General features: G+C 45.7%; 3 protein-coding genes across 3 annotated transcripts; 2 read left to right on the plus strand and 1 right to left on the minus strand.

Annotated features, from left to right (window-relative positions):
* Window positions 1–14,311: 14,311 nt before the first annotated feature.
* On the plus strand, window positions 14,312–15,109 carry LOC138373146 (saposin-like protein 11). Its single transcript, XM_069339164.1, has one exon. The coding sequence runs from the start codon at window positions 14,312–14,314 to the stop codon at window positions 15,107–15,109; it is 798 nt and encodes a 265-aa protein (XP_069195265.1).
* A 91-nt stretch (window positions 15,110–15,200) lies between these two features.
* LOC138373147 (uncharacterized) lies at window positions 15,201–16,233 on the minus strand. Its single transcript, XM_069339165.1, has 3 exons — window positions 16,211–16,233; window positions 15,668–16,115; window positions 15,201–15,515 (listed from the first exon to the last, which is right to left on the minus strand). The coding sequence occupies exons 1-3, from the start codon at window positions 16,231–16,233 to the stop codon at window positions 15,201–15,203; spliced, it is 786 nt and encodes a 261-aa protein (XP_069195266.1).
* Window positions 16,234–16,248: 15 nt separating this feature from the next.
* Window positions 16,249–22,282, plus strand: LOC138373148 (soluble scavenger receptor cysteine-rich domain-containing protein SSC5D-like). Its single transcript, XM_069339166.1, has 4 exons — window positions 16,249–16,352; window positions 17,326–17,615; window positions 18,420–19,301; window positions 21,837–22,282. The coding sequence occupies exons 1-4, from the start codon at window positions 16,249–16,251 to the stop codon at window positions 22,280–22,282; spliced, it is 1,722 nt and encodes a 573-aa protein (XP_069195267.1).
* The last annotated feature ends 363 nt before the right edge of the window (window positions 22,283–22,645 follow it).

The raw sequence follows: 22,645 nt of genomic DNA on the forward strand, positions 1-22,645 counted from the left end.
TAGGCGTTTAACGATGCATAAGCAACAGGGCTCCATTAAGGAACATATAATCTCTTCCCATAACCAAACCATCGCCAGAGAAATCCTAGTAAACAACACAGAAATCATCGATAGATACAGCGATAGCAGGCGGCTTGACGTTTGCGAGGCACTACACATCAAGAAGTCAACACCAGCAATCAACAGCCAATTATTGCACAACTATATTCTACCCACCTCAAGACTCCGCTCCAATATAGAAGCATCAAGAAATATGGACCAATAGGCTTTCTACAAACACTTCTATTCAATACCCATTGTTTCTGTTCTGTCTTGTGTTGATACTTTTAATACCCTATTAATATCCCCTCCTGTTCTGTCTTGTGTTAATGCCACATCACCCTTCCCACCTCACTCAAATGTAGATATAATATCAGAGAGACGTAAGTTCTAATCAGTGGTGTATTTGTGAAGTCTTTGAAAATGTAATAAGTTTTACGAAACGCGCCCGTGTCGCGTCAGACTAGAAATAAAAATGAATTTTGGAGAAGTGATTTTTTATTTACCTCCAACAGTGAAGCGTAATGTACGAAAGATTGAGAAAATTCGTGTTAGAATTATTAATCTTACTTTTTCGGTCATATTTAATAATATATGTCTACAGGAAAGACTGCTACCAAAATATACTAATATATATATATATATATATATATATATATATATATATATATACATATATATATATATATATATATATATATATATATATTGTTGATGAAATTAATACCCTATTAATGCCACCTCACCCCATCCACCTCACTCAAATGTAGATATAAAATCGGAGATGCGTAAGTTCTATTCAGTTGTGTATTTGTAAACTGAAGTCTTTGAAAATGTAATAAGTTTTACGAAACGCGCTCGTGTCGCGTCAGACTAGAAATAAAAATGAATTTTGGAGAATTGATTTTCGATTTACCTCCAACAGTGAAAAGAAATGTAAGAAAGATTGAGAAAATTCGTGTTAGAATTATTAATCTTACTTTTTCGGTCATATTTAATAATATATATATATATATATATATATATATATATATATATATATATATATATATATATATATATATATATATATATATATATATATACATATATATATATATATATATATATATATATATATATATATAAATATATATATATATATATATATATATATATATATACATACATACACTCTATAATAAATATATTATGATTTCCACTTCAATGTTTTCGATTGCATTAATATATAGAATTTTCATAGATTTCGATTTATTTTAATTTTGATATAATTATTTTGTGTGACATTGTGTTGGAATTGAGCTGTGTTTTTACCACACCGTTCATTTCGTAATTATCAGTATAAATGCCACACTTGTAAATGGTAAAAAATATTCTATTTTTAAGAAACAGCGCCATCTGTTGCACATAAGAGCCATACACACTATAATATATATGTTACAATTCCAATTTTAATCTTTCCTATTGCATTGATAAATTATATTTTCATATATTTTGATTTATTTTTATTTTGATTGAATTATTTTGTGTGATGTTGCGATGGAATTTAGCTGTGTTGTTTACCATACCGTTCATTTCGTGAGTATAAGTATAGATGCCACACAACTGTGACAGTAAAAACATGCATTTTTGAAAAACAGCGCCATCTGTTGCACGTAAGAACAACTCACGCTATACTAAATATGTTACGATTCCATTTCAATGTTTCGAATTTCATTGATAAATTGAATTTTCATAGTTTTCGAATTATTTTCATTTTTATTTAATTATTTTGTGACACTGGGTTGGAACTGAGCTTTGTTTACCATACCATTCATTTCGTGTATGAAATGAACGGTTAGTCATGGACGGGGGGGTGAGGATTGGGGGACAGGGAAGTTTACGGTTGCTGCACATTTTTTTTATTTCTTCATTGTCTTTCATTTCGTTTTTAAATTATTTTTCTTATATTTCAGTGATGGGAACATCAGATCATTTGATGTTCCCAATTTTCTGATGGGAACATCAGATCATTAGGAATGCATCGGATGATGGAGTGGGGATTGGTGGGGAGGACGAGTGGAAGGGGGTTTGGGGATGGTATTGAGGACGACGGGACAAGGGAGGGGGTGGTAATGGTTGGGAGGACGAGGGGACGGGGGGTTGGGGATGGTGGGGACGAGGGGACAGGGGAATGGAGAATGATGGGAAGGACAAAAAGACAGGAAAGTGGGGGATGGTGCAGAGACCGAGGGAACAGGGGAGAGGGAAATGATTGGGAGGCCGCGGGAGAGTACGTGGGGACGGTGGAGTGGGGAATGGTAAGAAGGACGAGGGGACGGTGGAGTGAGGGATGGTGAGGGAGGACACACCAATAGGGGAGGGAGGAAATGGTGGGGAGGACGAGAGGTACAGGGGAATGGGGAATGATTGGAAGGACGAAGGGACAGGAGAGTGAGGAATGGTTGGGAGGATGAGGGGACGGGAGAGGGGAAATGGTGGGGAGTTCTGGGAGAAAAGGAAAAGGTTGTTGTGGCTGGGTACAGCTGGTATGTGTATATATCTATATAAATAAAAATATAAATGTTCGTTTGTGCATAACTGCTAATCTCCGGAAGTTTTTTACCGATTGCTTTGAAATTTTCACACAACATTCGATTCGCATCCAAGCAGGTTTTTATATACATACTCTATTAATGTCACGTCTGTGACGGTAAAAAAAAACATGTTTTTTTCTGAAAAACTGTGTTTTTCATGTGTTATTCATGTGAGGGAAATCTTCAAAACCTCTTTACCAATTGCTTTGAAATTTTGACACAACGTTGCATTCGAATAGGCGTATCTTTTTATGTATCTACTATATAGATGCCACCCCTGTGACAGGAAAACACATGCGTTTTTTAAAAAAAGTGCCATCTGTTGCACATATTAGCAGCATGCACGCTATTCTAAATATGTTACGAATTCCATTTCAATGTTTCCGAATGCATGGATAAATTTTATTTTCATAGATTTCGATTTATTTAATTTTTTATTGAATTATTTTGTGACATTGCGTTGGAATTGAGCTATATTGTTTACCATACTGTTCATTTCGTGAGTATTGTTTATTTTTCAATTTTTTTGCATTTTCATTACATTTTTTAACTGTTTTTCTTATATTTAAGTGATGGGAACATAAGACCATTTGGAAAGGCATCGGACGAAGGAGCGGGGAATGGTGGGGATGACGAGGAGACGGAAGGGAGAGATGGTGATGAAGACGAGGGGACACGGGAGGGGAGGGGACGGGAGAGTTTGAGATGGTGGGGACGAGGGGATGGGGGAATGGGGAATGGTGGGGAGCACAAAGGGACAGAGGAGTAGGGCATGGTGGGAAGGTAGAGGGGATGTTGGAGTGGGGAATGGTAGGGAGCACAAAGGGACAGGTTAGTGGGGAATGGTGGGGAGGACTGGGGGACAGGGAAGATTGCTGTTGCTGAGCCACAGCAACGCGTGGCCGGGTACTAGCCAGAATATACATAAATACAGAATAAAGTGTGAGGTGGGGCCTCACTGAAGACACACCTGCAGGAACAGGCTACACCCAACACCACACCAGCAGCAACAGGCTACACCCAACACCACACCAGCAGCAACAGGCTACACCCAACACCACACCAGCAGCAACAGGCTACACCCAACACCACACCAGCAGCAACAGGCTACACCCAACACCACACCAGCAGCAACAGGCTACACCCAACACCACACCAGCAGCAACAGGCTACACCCAACACCACACCAGCAGCAACAGGCTACACCCAACACCACACCTGCAGCAACAGGCTACACCCAACACCACACCTGCAGCAACAGGCTACACCCGACGCCATACCAGAAGCGGCTGGTTGGTTAACTTGAGGTTATCTTGAGATGCTTTCGGGGCTTTGTGTTTCCGCGGCCCGGTCCTCGACCAGGCCTCCACCTTCAGGAAGCAGCCCGTAGCAGCTGTCTATCTCCCAGGTACCTATTTACTGCTAGGTAACAGGGGCATCAGGGGTGAAAGAAACATTTTGTCCATTTGTCTCCGCCTCCACCGGGGATCAAACCCGGGACCTTAGGATTACGAATCCGAAGCGCTCTCCACCCAGCTGTCAGGCGCCACCCAGAAAAGGATACAATGAACACCATTACAACAACTCTTCAACAACGATAGTGAAGTTCACTACCAGCTCAGGCCCACCAAGAGGGCTAAGCCTTAGCAAATATAAAACTGAGCTTCGGTACTGCATTAACAGCAGCCCCGTGGCACAGTGGTAAAGCCCCTCGTCCCGGCGCTTAGCGAGAGCTTTGACCTGGGTTCATATCCTGGCCGGGGAGGATTGATTGGACCCCAATCCTTAACTTTAGCTTCTGTTCACCCAGCGGTAAATAGGTACCTGGTTATTAAACGATTTGGTGGTCGTGTTCTGGGGAAAATTAGGATTAAGGACCTGCCTGAAATGTTGTGCATGCTAGTGGCTTTACAAGAATGTAAGAACTCTTGTTTATATATTAAAAAAAATATGTATATAAAAATAATAGGAAGGAAAGTTTGGTGAGATTATCTAGGGAAAAATAGATCTACTTTTCTAATAGTATACCTTAATCATAACCAATTTTTCTTTGCAGACTTGTTGCAACTTGTAACAAACCTAATTCAGTAAATTACTTGCCACTTAATTAAATATAAATTAACTGCGTTAACCAATATTTAACAAATAAATAATTTAAATATATTGCCATTGCGTAAATATAAATTAAAATATATACATTTTACAATAGAGAGACTCACAATCATAAAAAACAAATATTAAATCTTGTCAATGTTTATAATATAATTCATATATGGTAAGATACCAGAACTAAAAGAATTGGCTAAGATAATATATAACCGTTATCAGTGCCAGCTGCAGTATACACGTCTTTACTTTACCAGGATAAAAGGAGATTTATTAGCCGGCAGGTAAATGAAGACAGCTCCTTTACTACCTCCGGGTCTCCCTAATCCACCAGAGAAACACTTAGACAAGACACAGTCCACTGGAGCAAGACCATACAGTGTTCTTAGGGGCCACTGAATATGACTACTATCACTGAAGACAGCCAAGTCTGTTGTTATCATTCTTGTTGTTTACTAGTTAGATCTTTTAATTTTAATATTTTTATTAGGGAGTCAAATAAATCCCAAACTGATAACTCTTCTACAGTTTCTTAATTATTAATGATGAGATGATTGAGTTGTTATCAAAGAAGCGAATGATTAAGCCTAGGATGGTCATGTGTATGGTTGGGGTGGATATAAATAGGAGTTGCTATGTATAGGCCTTCTATAGTTTCCTTAATTCTTGTAGGTGAGATAATTAGTCGTCAAAAAAGGAACACAAGAAAAAGCGCAATATTTCTATATATCTCCATATGGATATATATCTCCATATGGATATATATCTCCATATGGATATATATCTCCATATGGAGATATATCTCCATATGGAGATATATCTCCATATGGAGATATATATGAATGGGATCTTGTGGATAGTGCTTCTGCAGTTTCCTTAATTCTAATGTTCAATAAGCAATCTTTGGCTAAATAATAGAAAAAAAATGTTGAAACAAGGAAGCATTCTTTGACTTGATCGATAAGTTTGACTTGATTTGGTATCGATAAGCAATCTTTGACTAGACTTTAACAAATATTTAGTACATATCTGACTGAGCACCAGAAAGTATTTAGTACAAATAAGCAATATATGATTAGACACTGAATGTGGAAAATTTTCCAGCCCATAAGGGCCTCGTAGCCTGGTGGATAGCGCGCAGGACTCGTAATTCTGTGGCGCGGGTTCGATTCCCGCACGAGGCAGAAACAAATGGGCAAAGTTTCTTTCACCCTGAATGCCCCTGTTACCTAGCAGTAAATAGGTACCTGGGAGTTAGTCAGCTGTCACGGGCTGCTTCCTGGGGGTGGAGGCCTGGTCGAGGACCGGGCCGCGGGGACACTAAAAGCCCCGAAATCATCTCAAGATAACCTCAAGATAACCATCCTCCAAAAATGGGGAGATAAATGTAACAGCAGAAGTAAGTGCAATTATGTACTTTTCATAGAAGTCAGGAATTGTACTTATTTTCACTTAGTATTAATCCGTACTGTCAAATATATTGTGAATATGTGAGTGTACCTGAAAAGCTGAATAGAAAACCACGACCTTACCTAACCTTCTTAGTGTTTGAAAATAAGCATTTTATTGCTTATTAATTACAATTAGTACTTAACTTATAGCTATATTGACATTGCAGTTTTATAAAACTAATAAAACAAAATTAAAATATATCAATAAATTGTAAAGTAACTCAGAATATTTTCATTTTTTTTTTTATAAAATATCTATTGCTTAATAAAACTTAAAAAGAAATTCCTGATATTTAAAACCTGAATATAGCAAATTGAACTTGAAAACTTCACCATAAAATTCTGAGTGTCTTAACAGAAAACGAGGAGAATAAATGGGGAGATAAATGTAACAGTCCCATAAGTGCAATTTTGTACTATGAATGACAGTAAGGAAATGTACTTATTACACTTAGTGTTAAACCGTACTGTCAATTCGGAGGATGGGTTGGAATTTTCCTAGCAGGAATTTATTTAATTGTTATTAAATTATTTATTTAATCAACTTACGTTAATGGATTATTATTAATTGAGAATGGGGTGTATATTTAAGAGTGAACTGTTGTTTTGTTGTTGCCGCCGGAGGCGGCTAGTTTATTGTGCACCCCATACCCATCCTGTGAGCGGTAGTGCAAAAAGCATTACAGAGGGCACAAAAGGTCTTTATCAGACCTCATCTTAGATTATAACATAAACAAGGAATGTATATAAGTTATCCTGCTGGGTGTTATCCAGCTCACACGTATGGAGGGGCTTGTATACGTCCATAGCCTGTACCACCAATAGTGGATAATAAATAAGCTAATACATTAACGTTAGCACTACTGTTAAATGGGTTAGTAAAATGTAACTATTTTTTATCTAAAGAATTTATACAGCCCGATAATAGGTAGTGGACATCCTTCAGTCACGTGAGGAACCTCGTTGTATGGGGCCCTAACGACGACCGTGACTGTCTCGTGTTGCCACAGGTTGACTCGATGTTATCTCTTCCTCTGTTGAACTACACCTGCCGAGTAACTTATCAGTAATAAACTGTTACCATGATACATAGCATGTATTCACAGAGATATTCTATAATTAAGACAAGGCTTACCCGTTCCGGGGGTCTCGTAAGGCATCATAACCGGACTACAAAACTACTCAAAATTACTGGCCAATAAAGTGAAGTATGTTACAAGTAGACCGGGTACAATACTTCCCAAAGTAGCGAAATTGTGGGTTAAACGGACTTTGATCCTATACTCGCGAGAAGTATGGATGATACGTGGAAGTGTTGACTGTTAATGAGAAGTGGTAGTGTTAGCGTCTGGACGTCCATGCACACAATGGCGTCGCGTCTCCTTCCCTCGACTCCGTTGTGGACCCAACCATCAGCACGGTTCAGATTTCGTCTTTATCCATTTAGGGAAGGAGACCTTAGATTCGTTTGTTATTTAATTAATTCCAGCTCTAAAGAGTACTTTATTTATTATATTTAACCTTTCGACTCGAAGTTTTATGTTTTCGCAAGAGAAATATTGTGCGTATATAGTGGATTAGCTTACGAGGCAACATCCCATTTTCTCTGAGAAGACCTTAAACATTGTTCCTTTAATGATTCTCTTATGATTATTAGTGGGTTTGTAAGACTAGTATGTTCCTAACATAGATGTTTTGCCTTGGTATGTCAGGGGTTAGTATTGTGTGTCGAAAAATTTCCGACACTGAGAAATATTTTATACAAATCAGCGATCTATGACTAGACACTGAGAAATATTTAATACAAATAAACCACCTTTGACTAGACACTGAGAAATATTTTATACAAATGAACAATCTTTGACTAGACACTGAGACATATTTGCTAAAGGTAATCAATCTTAGACTAGACACTGAGAAATATTTGATACAAGTAAGTCATCTGTGACTAGCAACTGGGAAAGCAAATATTTCGTATAAATGCACAATCTTTGACGAGACAGTGTAAAATATTTGCTGCTATCATCAATCTTTGCAAAGGGTCCAGAAAAAAATTGTATGACAAAACCTGTCTCATCTGATGGTATCTGAGATCTGAATAAAAGTATGCATTTGTCTTTATTGGTTTACATTCCATTGGTTACATGCATTCCATTGGTTTCTAAGACTCGACAAAAATGGTATGACTACAACCGTGCGGTAACTACGGTGAACTGTCGTAGTCATTCACTACATCACTTGTAGTGTGTAAGCACTCTCTCATTGTCTGCCAACTCTCCCAGTACCTAATTATTCTCCCATTGTCTAACTACTCTTCCATTATCTAACTATTGTCCCAATGTCTAACGACTCTCTTATTGCCTAACGACTCTCCCATTGTCCGACAACTCTCCCAGTGCCTAATTACTCTCCCATTGTCTAACGACTCTCCCATTGTCTAACTTTTCTCCCATTGTCTATTGTCCTATTGTTTAACTATTGTCCCATTGCTTAACTATTGTCCCATTATCTATTCTCCCATTGTCTAACGACTCTGTCATTGTCTAACGACTCTGCCATTGTCTAACGACTCTCCCATTCGCTAACGACTACCCCATTGTCTCAATTGTCCCATTGTCTAACGACTCTCCCATTATCTAACTATTCTTCCATTGTCTTACACCTCTCATTAGTTAGTGAAAGAGGCATGTACCTCTTTATACTTTATATTCTAAATCGTGATATTTCTCAAGCTCTCTGTGTTCCTTGCTTCAGAAGTTCTATTTACATCCTCCCCCTCTTCTCCAATTATCCTATTATCTCTATATCTCCCAATCCTCGCCTTTTGTGGATTATCCATTTTAGTAAATTGTTCACACTCTAATATTCTTCATTGTTTCCTCCCTTCCTTGGTGTCCCTTTGTTTAAGCTGGCTGTGTTATTTCCTTGTTCGTTAATGTGTCCTAAAATTGTTGAAGCGTGTTGTTCTTACTCGTCTGTTTCCTGTGTTTTGTTCTTCCACATCCATTTCCTGTGTTTTTGTCCCGTTATCTATTTCTAGTTTTCGTTCTTTGTCATCCATTTCTATTTTGTTGTGCTCTGTCATCCTCTTCCATTGTTTTTGTCCTTTCTTATCCAATTCCATTGTTTTTGTTCTCTCTCATCCACTACCATTGTTTTTCTTCTCATCCACTACCATTGTTTTTCTTCTCATCCACTACCATTGTTTTTCTTCTCTCTCATCTACCACCATTGTTTTCCTTCTCTCTCATCCACTACCATTATTTTTCTCTCTCATCCACTCCCATTGTTTTTGTTCATTCTCATCCACTACCAATGTTTTTCTTCTCTCTCATCCACTACCAATGTTTTTCTTCTCTCTCATCTACTACCAATGTTTTTCTTCTCTCTCATCCACTACCATTGTTTTTGTTCTGACATTTATGTTGTATTTGTTATGTGTCTTCTATTTCAGTCACCAATTTGCAGGCTTTTGTTAAATTTTTTCTCAGACTGTTCGTGTTTTCTTGTTAATTCTATGATTGTTTTTGTTGTTAACTATTATTTTCCCGCGTGTTTGGGGTTTCCAGATGATGCAGTTTTGGTTGGTGGGTTCCAGCGTGAAGACTCCAGCTTTGTGGTTGTTATGACATAGGAGGTTTATACTTTGGGTTCCTCTTCAGGGAGTCCAGTTTGGGGGTTTTCTTCCTTTTAGTCTTCTTCTTCTTCTTCTTCTTCTTCTTCTTCTTCTTCTTCTTCTTCTTCTTCTTCTTCTTCTTCTTCTTCTTCTTCTTCTTCTTCTTCTTCTTCTTCTTCTTCTTCCTCCTCCTCTTCTTCCTCCTCATCCATCTCCTTCGTCTCCTCCTTTTCTAAAACTTAATTTTTTACATCCTCCTCCTCCTTCTCCTCCTCCTCCTCCTCCTCCTCCTCCTCCTCCTCCTCCTCCTCCTCCTCCTCCTCCTCCTCCTCCTCATCCTCCTCTACTTCCTCACCTCCTCCTCCACTTCCTCCCCTCTCCTCCACTTCCTCCCCTCTCCTCCTCCTCCTCCGCTTCCTCCTCTTCTCTTCCTCCTCCACTTCCTCCCCTTCTCTTACTCCTCCACTTCCTCCTGGAAGGGAAGGAAAGAGAGGCAGAGGAGGAGAAGGGGAGAAAGTAGTACTTGTAGTACCACATGAGGGAGAGTGACCCATACTCCACATGAGGGAGAGTGACCCATACTCCACATGAGGGAGAGTGACCCATACTCCACATGAGGGAGAGTGACTCATACACCACATAAGGGAGAGTGACCAATACACCACAGGAGGGAGAGTGACCCATACACCACAGGAGGGAGAGTGACCCATACACCACAGGAGGGAGAGTGACCCATACACCACAGGAGGGAGAGTGACCCATACACCACATGAGGGAGAGTGACACATACACCACATGAGGGAGAGTGACCCATACACCACATGAGGGAGAGTGACACATACACCACATGAGGGAGAGTGACCCATACACCACATGATGGAGAGTGACCCATATACCACATGAGGGAGAGTGACCCATGCTCCACATGAGGGAGAGTGACCCATATACCACATGAGGGAGAGTGACTCATACTCCACATGAGGGAGAGTCACCCATACACCACATGAGGGAGAGTGACCCATACACCACATGAGGGAGAGTGACCCATACTCCACATGAGGGAGAGTGACTCATACACCACATAAGGGAGAGTGACCCATACACCACATGAGGGAGAGTGACCCATACACCACATGAGGGAGAGTGACTCATACTCCACATGAGGGAGAGTGACCCATATACCACATGAGGGAGAGTGGCTCATACTCCACATGAGGGAGAGTGACCCATACTCCACATGAGGGAGAGTGACCCATATACCACATGAGGGAGAGTGACTCATACTCCACATGAGGGAGAGTGACCCATACACCACATGAGGGAGAGTGACCCATACACCACATGAGGGAGAGTGACCCATACTCCACATGAGGGAGAGTGACTCATACACCACATGAGGGAGAGTGACCCATACACCACATGAGGGAGAGTGACCCATACACCACATGAGGGAGAGTGACCCATATACCACATGAGGGAGAGTGACTCATACTCAACATGAGGGAGAGTGACCCATACACCACATGAAGGAGAGTGGCTCATGCACCACATGTGGGAGAGTGACCCATACACCACATGTGGGAGAGTGACCCATACTCCACTTGAGGGAGAGTGACCCATACACCACATGAGGGAGAGTGACCCATACACCACATGAGGGAGAGTGGCTCATACACCACATGTGGGAGAGTGACCCATACACCACATGTGGGAGAGTGACCCATACTCCACTTGAGGGAGAGTGACCCATACACCACATGAGGGAGAGTGACCCATACACCACATGAGGGAGAGTGGCTCATACACCACATGTGGGAGAGTGACCCATACACCACATGTGGGAGAGTGACCCATACTCCACTTGAGGGAGAGTGACCCATACACCACATGAGGGAGAGTGACCCATACACCACATGAGGGAGAGTGACCCATACTCCACATGAGGGAGAGTGACCCATACACCACATGTGGGAGAGTGACCCATACTCCACTTGAGGGAGAGTGACCCATATACCACATGATGGAGAGTGACCCATACACCACATGAGGGAGAGTGACCCATACACCACATGAGGGAGAGTGACCCATACACCACATGTGGGAGAGTGACCCATACTCCACTTGAGGGAGAGTGACCCATACACCACATGAGGGAGAGTGACCCATACACCACATGAGGGAGAGTGGCTCATACACCACATGTGGGAGAGTGACCCATACACCACATGTGGGAGAGTGACCCATACTCCACTTGAGGGAGAGTGACCCATACACCACATGAGGGAGAGTGACCCATACACCACATGAGGGAGAGTGACCCATACTCCACATGAGGGAGAGTGACCCATACACCACATGTGGGAGAGTGACCCATACTCCACTTGAGGGAGAGTGACCCATATACCACATGATGGAGAGTGACCCATACACCACATGAGGGAGAGTGACCCATACACCACATGAGGGAGAGTGACCCATACACCACATGTGGGAGAGTGACCCATACTCCACATGAGGGAGAGTGACCCATACACCACATGAGGGAGAGTGGCTCATACACCACATGAGGGAGAGTGGCTCATACACCACATGAGGGAGAGTGACCCATACTCCACATGAGGGAGAGTGACCCATACACCACATGAGGGAGAGTGACCCATACTCCACATGAGGGAGAGTGACCCATACACCACATGAGGGAGAGTGACCCATACTCCACTTGAGGGAGAGTGACCCATACACCACATGAGGGAGAGTGACCCATACTCCACATGAGGGAGAGTGACCCATACTCCACATGAGGGAGAGTGACCCATACATCATATGAGGGAGAGTGACCCATACACCACAGGAGGGAGAGTGACCCATACACCACAGGAGGGTGAGTGACCCATACACCACAGGAGGGAGAGTGACCCATACACCACATGAGGGAGAGTGACCCATACACTACATGAGGGAGAGTGACCCATACATCCCTTGAGGGAGAGTGACCCATACACCACAGGAAGGAGAGTGACCCATACACCACAGGAAGGAGAGTGACCCATACACCACAGGAGGGTGAGTGACCCATACACCACAGGAGGGAGAGTGACCCATACACCACAGGAGGGAGAGTGACCCATACACCACAGGAGGGTGAGTGACCCATACACCACAGGAGGGAGAGTGACCCATACACCACAGGAGGGTGAGTGACCCATACACCACAGGAGGGAGAGTGACCCATACACCACATGAGGGAGAGTGACCCATACACTACATGAGGGAGAGTGACCCATACATCCCATGAGGGAGAGTGACCCATACACCACAGGAAGGAGAGTGACCCATACACCACAGGAAGGAGAGTGACCCATACACCACAGGAGGGTGAGTGACCCATACACCACATGAGGGAGAGTGACCCATACACCACATGAGGGAGAGTGACCCATACACCACAGGAGGGAGAGTGACCCATACACCACAGGAGGGAGAGTGACCCATACACCACAGGAGGGAGAGTGATGCATTCACCACAGGAGGGAGAGTGACACCACAGATTATAACGAGTATACTTCAATATACCATGGTAAGAATACCCAGACAATAATCTTCACATCAAGATGGTCACTACAGCCCCACAGGCCTCAAGGGACAACTGTGATATATAAGGAACTTGTCCGACTAAAAACCGTTCACGGGGACAGAGGTAGACCAAGATGGCCGCCAGGGGCATCACTTATTCAGGGAACTTCATTAACAGCGAACGTCCAAGATGGCAGTGACAATCATTTATATAACAAAAGTACTCCAAGATGGCTGTACGGCATAACCATAACAGGCGGCATAACAATTACAGTAAATTACACCACCAATAGAGTTCTACAAATCATTTAGTATACTTTACGGATGCAACGCCTTCCCTCGACATGATGGCGTTGATTTGTGCTGTCCAACTCCTCGACAATAACTTAGTGTTATGCACAAGTACTCGAGAGGTCAACACGACACATTTTAACCTTCCGGACTCAAAAAGGGCGACACCCTCTCTCCCTCCAGCACAAGTTTTTTTCTCCTGATGCGTTTTTATCAAGAAGTTGAAAGAGGATTTATATTTCATTTATTTTAGTACTGATAATTAAGTACGTTCAAGTGAAATGGTCTTATGATGTTTACAGTCCAGAAACTGATGTTTTAAGAAGAATTCCCATTATTATTAGCTAGTGAATTTAATAGCAACACGGAAATGATATCCTCGTTTTCTTTCGAGGACGTTTCCACTGCAATCACGTTTTCTTTGAATAAATAAAGAATAAACTTTAGGTTAAGTTGTTAGTACAAATCAGCAGCAATAATATTTGCATGTTGTATCAATGGTTAGTAAATGGTGTCCTTTTGTCAAGCATAATTCCTGGGAGGAACAGGGGGTGGGGGGGGGGAGGAGAAACATGGGTCGGAGTCCAATATTTCGATATGATGAACACTGATACTACTCCTCAGAATTATTAAATTAATTTGATGTTATTAGATAGTAAATGGTATCGTTTTTTCCGACACCTCCGACCTTCCAACCTCCGACCCTACGACCTTCTGACCTCACTACCCTCGTACCTTCCGACCATCCGACCTTCCAACCTCCGACCCTACGACCTTCTGACCTCCCTACCCTCGTACCTTCCGACCATCCGACCTTCCAACCTCCGACCCTACGACCTTCTGACCTCCCTACCCTCCTACCTTCCGACCATCCGACCTTCCAACCTCCGACCCTACGACCTTCTGACCTTCCTACCTTCCGACCATCCGACCTTCCAACCTCCTACCTTCCGACCCTACGACCTTCTGACATCCCGACCCTCCTACCTTTCAATCTTCCGACCATCCGACCTTCCAACCATCCGACCTTCCGACCTCCAACCATCCGACCTTCCAACCTCCGACTTTCAGACTCTTCAACCCTCCGACCTTCAGATTTTTCAACTCTTCGACCTTCCGAATCTTCAACCCTCCGACCCTCTGACTCTTCAACCCTCCGACCTTCCGACTCTTCAACCTTCGGACCCTCCGACTCTTTAACCCTACGACCCTCCGACTCTTCAACCCTCCGACTCCTCAACCCTCCGACCTTCCGACTCTTCAACCTTTGGACCCTCCGAATCTTCAACCCTCCGACTCTTCAACCCTCCGACCTTCCGACTCTTCAACCTTCGGACCCTCCAACTCTTCAACAATCCGACCTTCCGACTCTTCAACCTTCAGACCCTCTGACTCTTCAACCCTCCGACTCTTCAACCCTCCGGCTCTTCAATCCTCCGACCATCCAACTCCTCTAACATCCGACATTCCGACTCTTCAACCCTCCGACCATCCGACTCCTCTAACATCCTACCTTCCGACTCTTCAACCTACGGAACATCCAACTCTTCAAACCTCCAACTCTTCAACCCTCCGACTCTTCAGCCTTCGACCTTCAAACTCTTCTAACCGCCGACCTTCCGACTCTTCAACCTTCCGACCTTCAAAGTCTTCTAACCTCCGACCTTCCGACTCTTCAATCTTCCTACTATTCAACCTTCTGGCCTTCCGACTCTTCAACCCTCCGACATTCTGACTCTTAAACCCTCCGACCTTCCGACTCTTCAACCTTCCGACTTTCCGATTCTTCACACCTCCGACCTTCCAACTCTTCAACCGCCGACCTTCCGACTCTTCAACTTTCCGATCTCCCGACTCTTCAACCTTCCAACTTTCCGATTCTTCACACCTCCGACCTTCCGACTCTTCAACCCTTCAACCCTCCGACACTTCATCCCTCCGACCTTCCGACTCTTCAATCCTCCAATCTTGGATCTCTTCAACCCTCCGACCTTCCAGCTCTTCAACCATCAGACCTTCTGACTCTTCAACCCTCCGACCTTCCGACTCTTCAACCCTCCGACCTTCCGTCTCTTCAACTCTCCGACCTTCCGGCTCTTCAACCTTCCGACTTTCCGATTCTTCACACCTCCGACCTTCCGACTCTTCAACCGCCGACCTTCCGTCTCTTCAACCTTCCGACTCTTCAACCTTCCAACTTTCCGATTCTTCACACCTCCGACCTTCCGACTCTTCAACCCTTCAACCCTCCGACCTTCCAACTCTACAACCCTCTGACCTTCCGACTCTTCAACCCTCCGACATTCCGGCTCTTCAACCTTCCGACCATCCGACTCTACAACCCTCCGACCTTCCGTCTTTTCAACCCTCCGGTCTTCCGACTCATCAACTCTCCGACCTTCCGTTACTTCAACCCTCCAATCTTCTGACTCTTCAACCCTGAGACCTTCCGACTCTTCAACTCTGCAATCTTCCGACTCCTGAACCCTCTGACCTCACGATTCCTAAACCTTCCGACCTTCCGAATCTTCAACCCTCCGACCTTCCGACTCCTAAACCTTTCGACCTTCCGACTCTTCATCCCTCTGAAGCTCCCATGCTTCAACACTCCGACCTTCCGACTCTTGAACCCTCCGACCTCCCGATTCCTAAACCCTTCGACCTTAAGAATCTTCAACCCTCCGACCTTCCGACTCTTCAGCCCTAGGACCTTTTGTCCCTTCAACATTCCACCCTTCTCACTCTTCAACCCCCCGACGTTCTGACTCTTCAACCCTGTAACCTTCCGACTCTTCAAACTCCGACCTTCTTACTCTTCAATCCCCCGACCTTCCGTCTCTTCAACCCTGTGACCTTCCGACTCTTCAAACTCCGACCTTCTGACTCTTCAGCCCTCCGACCTTCCGACTCTTCAACCCTCCGACCTTCAGACTCTTTAACCTTCCGACTCTTCAACCCTCCGACCTTCCGATTCAACTCTCCGACCTTCCTACTCTTCAACCCTCGGACCTTCCGAATCTTCAACCACCCAGCGACTTTCCGACTCTTCAAATTCCGATCTTCCTGAGTCTTCAACCCTCTAACCTTCCGACTCTTTAACCATCCGATTATCCGACTCTTTAACCATCCGATTATCCGACTCTTCAACCTTCCGACCTTCCGACACTTCAACCCCCAACCTTCTGACTCTTCAACCCTCCTTCCTTCCGACTCTTCAACCCTCCGACCTTCCGATTCTTCAACCCTCTGACCTTCCGACTCTTAAACCCTAGGACCTTCCTACTCGTGAACCCTCACACCTTCCTACTCTTGAACCCTTCGACCTTCCGACTCTTCATCCCTCCGGAGTTCCGACTCTTCAACCCTCCGACATTCCGACTCTTCAACCTTGCGACCTTCCGATTCTTCAAACTCCGACCTTCCGACTCTTCAACCCTCCGACCTTCGGAGTCTTCAACCCCCCCAACCTTTCGACTCTTCAACACTCCGATCTTCCGACTCTTCAACCCCTTCGACCTTCCGACTCTTCAATCCCCCCGGCTCTTCAACCTTCCGACCTTCCGACACTTCAACCCCCAACCTTCTGACTCTTCAACCCTCCTTCCTTCCGACTCTTCAACCCTCCGACCTTCCGATTCTTCAACCCTCTGACCTTCCGACTCTTAAACCCTAGGACCTTCCTACTCGTGAACCCTCACACCTTCCTACTCTTGAACCCTTCGACCTTCCGACTCTTCATCCCTCCGGAGTTCCGACTCTTCAACCCTCCGACATTCCGACTCTTCAACCTTGCGACCTTCCGATTCTTCAAACTCCGACCTTCCGACTCTTCAACCCTCCGACCTTCGGAGTCTTCAACCCCCCCAACCTTTCGACTCTTCAACACTCCGATCTTCCGACTCTTCAACCCCTTCGACCTTCCGACTCTTCAATCCCCCCGGCTCTTCAACCCTCCGACCTTCCGTCTCTTCAACTTTCCGACCTTCTGACTTCAACCCTCCAACCTTCCGACTCTTTAACCCTCCGACCTTCCCACTCTTCAACCCTCCGACCTTCCGACTCTTCGATTCTAGGACCTTCCGAATCTTCAACCCTCCGACTTTCCTACTCTTGAATGCTCCGACCTTTCCACTCTTTATCCCTCCAACGTTCCGACTCTTCAACCCTCCGACCTTCCGACTCTTAAACCCTCCAACCTTCAGACTCTTCAGCCCTCCGACCTTCCGATTCTTCAACCCCTAGACCTTCCGTCTATTCAACCCTGTGACCTTCCGACTCTTCAAACTCCGACCTTCCGATTCTTCAACCTTCCGACCTTCCGACTCGTTAACCCTCCGACATTCCGATTCTTCTACCCTAGGACTTTCCGAATCTCCAACCCTCCGACCTTCCGACTCTTTAAGCTCCGACCTTCTGAATCTTCAACCATCCGACCTTCCGACACTTGAACCCTCCAACCATCCGACTCTTTATCCCTCTTACCTTCCGACTCTTCAACCCTCCGACCTTCCAACTCTTCAACCCACTGACCTTTCGACTCTTTAACCATCCGACTCTTCAACCTTCCGACCTTCAGTCTCTTCAACCCAGTGACTTTCCGACTCTTCAAACTCGGACCTTCCGACTCTTCAACCCTCCGACCTTGCGACTCTTAAACCCTAGGACCTTCCGACTCTTCAGCCCTCCGACCTTCCGATTCTTCAACCCTCCGACCTTCCTACTCTTGAACCCTCCGACCGTTCCACTCTTTATCCCTCCGATGTTCAGGCTCTTCAACCCTCCGACCTTCCGACACTTCAACCCTCCGACCTTCCGACTCTTCAATTTTCGGACCCTCTGACTCTTCAACCCTCCGACCTTCTGACTCTTCAACCTTCGGACCCTTCGACTCTTTAACCCTACGACCCTCCGACTCTTCAACCCTCCGACTCCTCAACCCTCCGACCTTCCGACTCTTCAACCTTTGGACCCTCCGAATCTTCAACCCTCCGACTCTTCAACCCTCCGACCTTCCGACTCTTCAACCTTCGGACCTTCCGACTCTTCAACAATCCGACCTTCCGACTCTTCAACCTTCCAACTTTCCGATTCTTCACACCTCCGACCTTCCGACTCTTCAACCCTTCAACCCTCCGACACTTCAACCCTCCGACCTTCCAACTCTACAACCCTCTGACCTTCCAACTCTTCAATCCTCCGACCATCCAACTCCTCTAACATCCGACATTCCGACTCTTCAACCCTCCGACCATCCGACTCCTCTAACATCCTACCTTCCGACTCTTCAACCTTCGGAACATCCAACTCTTCAAACCTCCAACTCTTCAACCCTCCGACTCTTCAGCCTTCGACCTTCAAACTCTTCTAACCGCCGACCTTCCGACTCTTCAACCTTCCGACCTTCAAAGTCTTCTAACCTCCGACCTTCCGACTCTTCAATCTTCCTACTATTCAACCTTCTGGCCTTCCGACTCTTCAACTTTCCGATCTCCCGACTCTTCAACCTTCCAACTTTCCGATTCTTCACACCTCCGACCTTCCGACTCTTCAACCCTTCAACCTCACGACACTTCATCCCTCCGACCTTCCGACTCTTCAATCCTCCAATCTTGGATCTCTTCAACCCTCCGACCTTCCAGCTCTTCAACCGTCAGACCTTCTGACTCTTCAACCCTCCGACCTTCCGACTCTTCAACCCTCCGACCTTCCGTCTCTTCAACTCTCCGACCTTCCGACTCTTCAACCTTCCGACTTTCCGATTCTTCACACCTCCGACCTTCCGACTCTTCAACCGCCGACCTTCCGACTCTTCAACCTTCCAACTTTCCGATTCTTCACACCTCCGACCTTCCGACTCTTCAACCCTTCAACCTTCCGACCTTCCGACTCTACAACCCTCCGACCTTCCGTCTTTTCAACCCTCCGACCTTCCGTCTTTTCAACCCTGAGACCTTCCGACTCTTCAACCCTGCAATCTTCCGACTCCTGAACCCTCCGACCTCCCGATTCCTAAACCTTCCGACCTTCCGAATCTTCAACCCTCCGACCTTCCGACTCCTAAACCTTTCGACCTTCCGACTCTTCATCCCTCTGAAGTTCCCATGCTTCAACACTCCGACCTTCCGACTCTTTAACCTTGTGACCTTCCGACTCTTCAAACTCCGGCCTTTCGACTCTTCAACCCTGCAATCTTCCGACTCTTGAACCCTCCGACCTCCCGATTCCTAAACCCTTCGACCTTCCGAATCTTCAACCCTCCGACCTTCCGACTCTTCAGCCCTAGGACCTTTTGTCCCTTCAACATTCCACCCTTCTCACTCTTCAACCCCCCGACGTTCTGACTCTTCAACCCTGTAACCTTCCGACTTTTCAAACTCCGACCTTCTTACTCTTCAATCCCCCGACCTTCCGTCTCTTCAACCCTGTGACCTTCCGACTCTTCAAACTCCGACCTTCTGACTCTTCAGCCCTCCGACTTTCCGACTCTTCAACCCTCCGACCTTCAGACTCTTCAACCTTCCGATTCTTCAACTCTCCGACCTTCCTATTCTTCAACCCTAGGACCTTCCGAATCTTCAACCACCCAGCGACTTTCCGACTCTTCAAATTTCGATCTTCCTGAGTCTTCAACCCTCTAACCTTCCGACTCTTTAACCATCCGATTATCCGACTCTTTAACCATCCGATTATCCGACTCTTCATCCTTCCGACCTTCCGACACTTCAACCCCCAACCTTCTGACTCTTCAACCCTCCTTCCTTCCGACTCTTCAACCCTCCGACCTTCCGATTCTTCAACCCTCTGACCTTCTGACTCTTAAACCCTAGGACCTTCCTACTCGTGAACCCTCACACCTTCCTACTCTTGAACCCTTCGACCTTCCGACTCTTCATCCCTCCGGAGTTCCGACTCTTCAACCCTCCGACATTCCGACTCTTCAACCTTGCGACCTTCCGATTCTTCAAACTCCGACCTTCCGACTCTTCAACCCTCCGACCTTCGGAGTCTTCAATCCCCCCAACCTTTCGACTCTTCAACACTCCGATCTTCCGACTCTTCAACCCCTTCGACCATCCGACTCTTCAATCCCCCCGACTCTTCAACCTTAAGAGCTTCCGACACTTCAACCCTCCGACTCTTCAACCCTCCGACCTTCCGTCTCTTCAACTTTCCGACCTTCTGACATCAACCCTCCGACCTTCCGACTCTTTAACCCTCCGACCTTCCCACTCTTTAACCCTCCGACCTTCCGACTCTTCAATTCTAGGACCTTCCGAATCTTCAACCCTACGACTTTCCTACTCTTGAATGCTCCGACCTTTCCACTCTTTATCCCTCCAACGTTCCGACTCTTCAACCCTCCGACCTTCCGACTCTTAAACCCTCCAACCTTCCGACTCTTCAGCCCTCCGACCTTCCGATTCTTCAACCCCTAGACCTTCCGTCTATTCAACCCTGTGACCTTCCGACTCTTCAAACTCCGACCTTCCGATTCTTCAACCTTCCGACCTTCCGACTCTTTAACCCTCCGACCTTCTGATTCTTCTACCCTAGGACTTTCCGAATCTCCAACCCTCCGACCTTCCGACTCTTTAAACTCCAACCTTCTGAATCTTCAACCATCCGACCTTCCGACACTTGAACCCTCCAACCACCCGACTCTTTATCCCTCTTACCTTCCGACTCTTCTACCCTCCGACCTTCCAACTCTTCAACCCACTGACCTTTCGACTCTTTAACCATCCGACTTTTCAACCTTCCGACCTTCAGTCTCTTCAACCCAGTGACTTTCCGACTCTTCAAACTCGGACCTTCCGACTCTTCAACCCTCCGACCTTGCGACTCTTAAACCCTAGGACCTTCCGACTCTTCAGCCCTCCGACCTTCCGATTCTTCAACCCTCCGACCTTCCTACTCTTGAACCCACCGACCGTTCCACTCTTTATCCCTCCGATGTTCAGGCTCTTCAACCCTCCGACCTTCCGACTCTTCAAACTCCGACATTCCGACTCTTCAAACTCCGACCTTCCGACACTTCAACCCTCCGACCTTCCGACTCTTCATCAATCCGACCTTCCGACTCTTCAACCCTCCAACCTTCCGATTCTTCAACCCTAGGACCTTCTGAATCTTCAAACCTCCGAACTTCCTACTCTTGAACCCTCCGACCTTCCGACTCTTCAGCTTTGCGACCTTCCGACTCTTCAAACTCCGACCTTCCAACTCTTCAACCCTCCGACCTTCGGACTCTTCATCCCTCCGACCTTCTGACTCTTAAACCCTCCGTCCTTCCGACTCTTCCGCCCTCCAATCTTCTGACTCTTCAACCCTGTGACCATCCGACTCTTCAACCCTGCAATCTTCCGACTCCTGAACCTCTGACCTCCCGATTCCTAAACCTTCCGACCTTCCGAATCTTCAACCCTCCGACCTTCCGACTCCTAAACCTTTCGACCTTAAGACTCTTCATCCCTCTGAAGTTCCCATGCTTCAACACTCAGACCTTCCGACTCTTTAACCTTGTGACCTTCCGAATCTTCAACCTTCCGACCTTCCGACTCTTCAGCCCGAGGACCTTTTGTCCCTTCAACACTCCACCCTTCTCACTCTTCAACCGCAAGACCTTCTGACTCTTCAACCCTGTAACCTTCCGACTCTTCAAACTCCGACCTTCTGACTCTTCAACCCCCCGACCTTCCGTCTCTTCAACCCTGTGACCTTCCGACTCTTCAACCCTCCAACCTTCCGACTCTTCAAGCCTCCGACCTTCCGATTCTTCAACCCTCTGACCTTCCAACTCTTAAACCCTAGGACCTTCCTACTCGTGAACCCTCCATCCTTCCTACTCTTGAACCCTTCGACCTGCCGACTCTTCATCCCTTTGACGTTCCGACTATTCAACTCTCTGACATTCCGACTCTTCAACTTTGCGACCTTCCGACTCTTCAAACTCCGACCTTCCAACTCTTCAACCCCTACGACCTTCTGACTCT

This window comes from Procambarus clarkii, chromosome 41 (assembly GCF_040958095.1).
Source record: "Procambarus clarkii isolate CNS0578487 chromosome 41, FALCON_Pclarkii_2.0, whole genome shotgun sequence".
NCBI classification, from domain to species: Eukaryota; Metazoa; Arthropoda; class Malacostraca; order Decapoda; family Cambaridae; genus Procambarus; species Procambarus clarkii.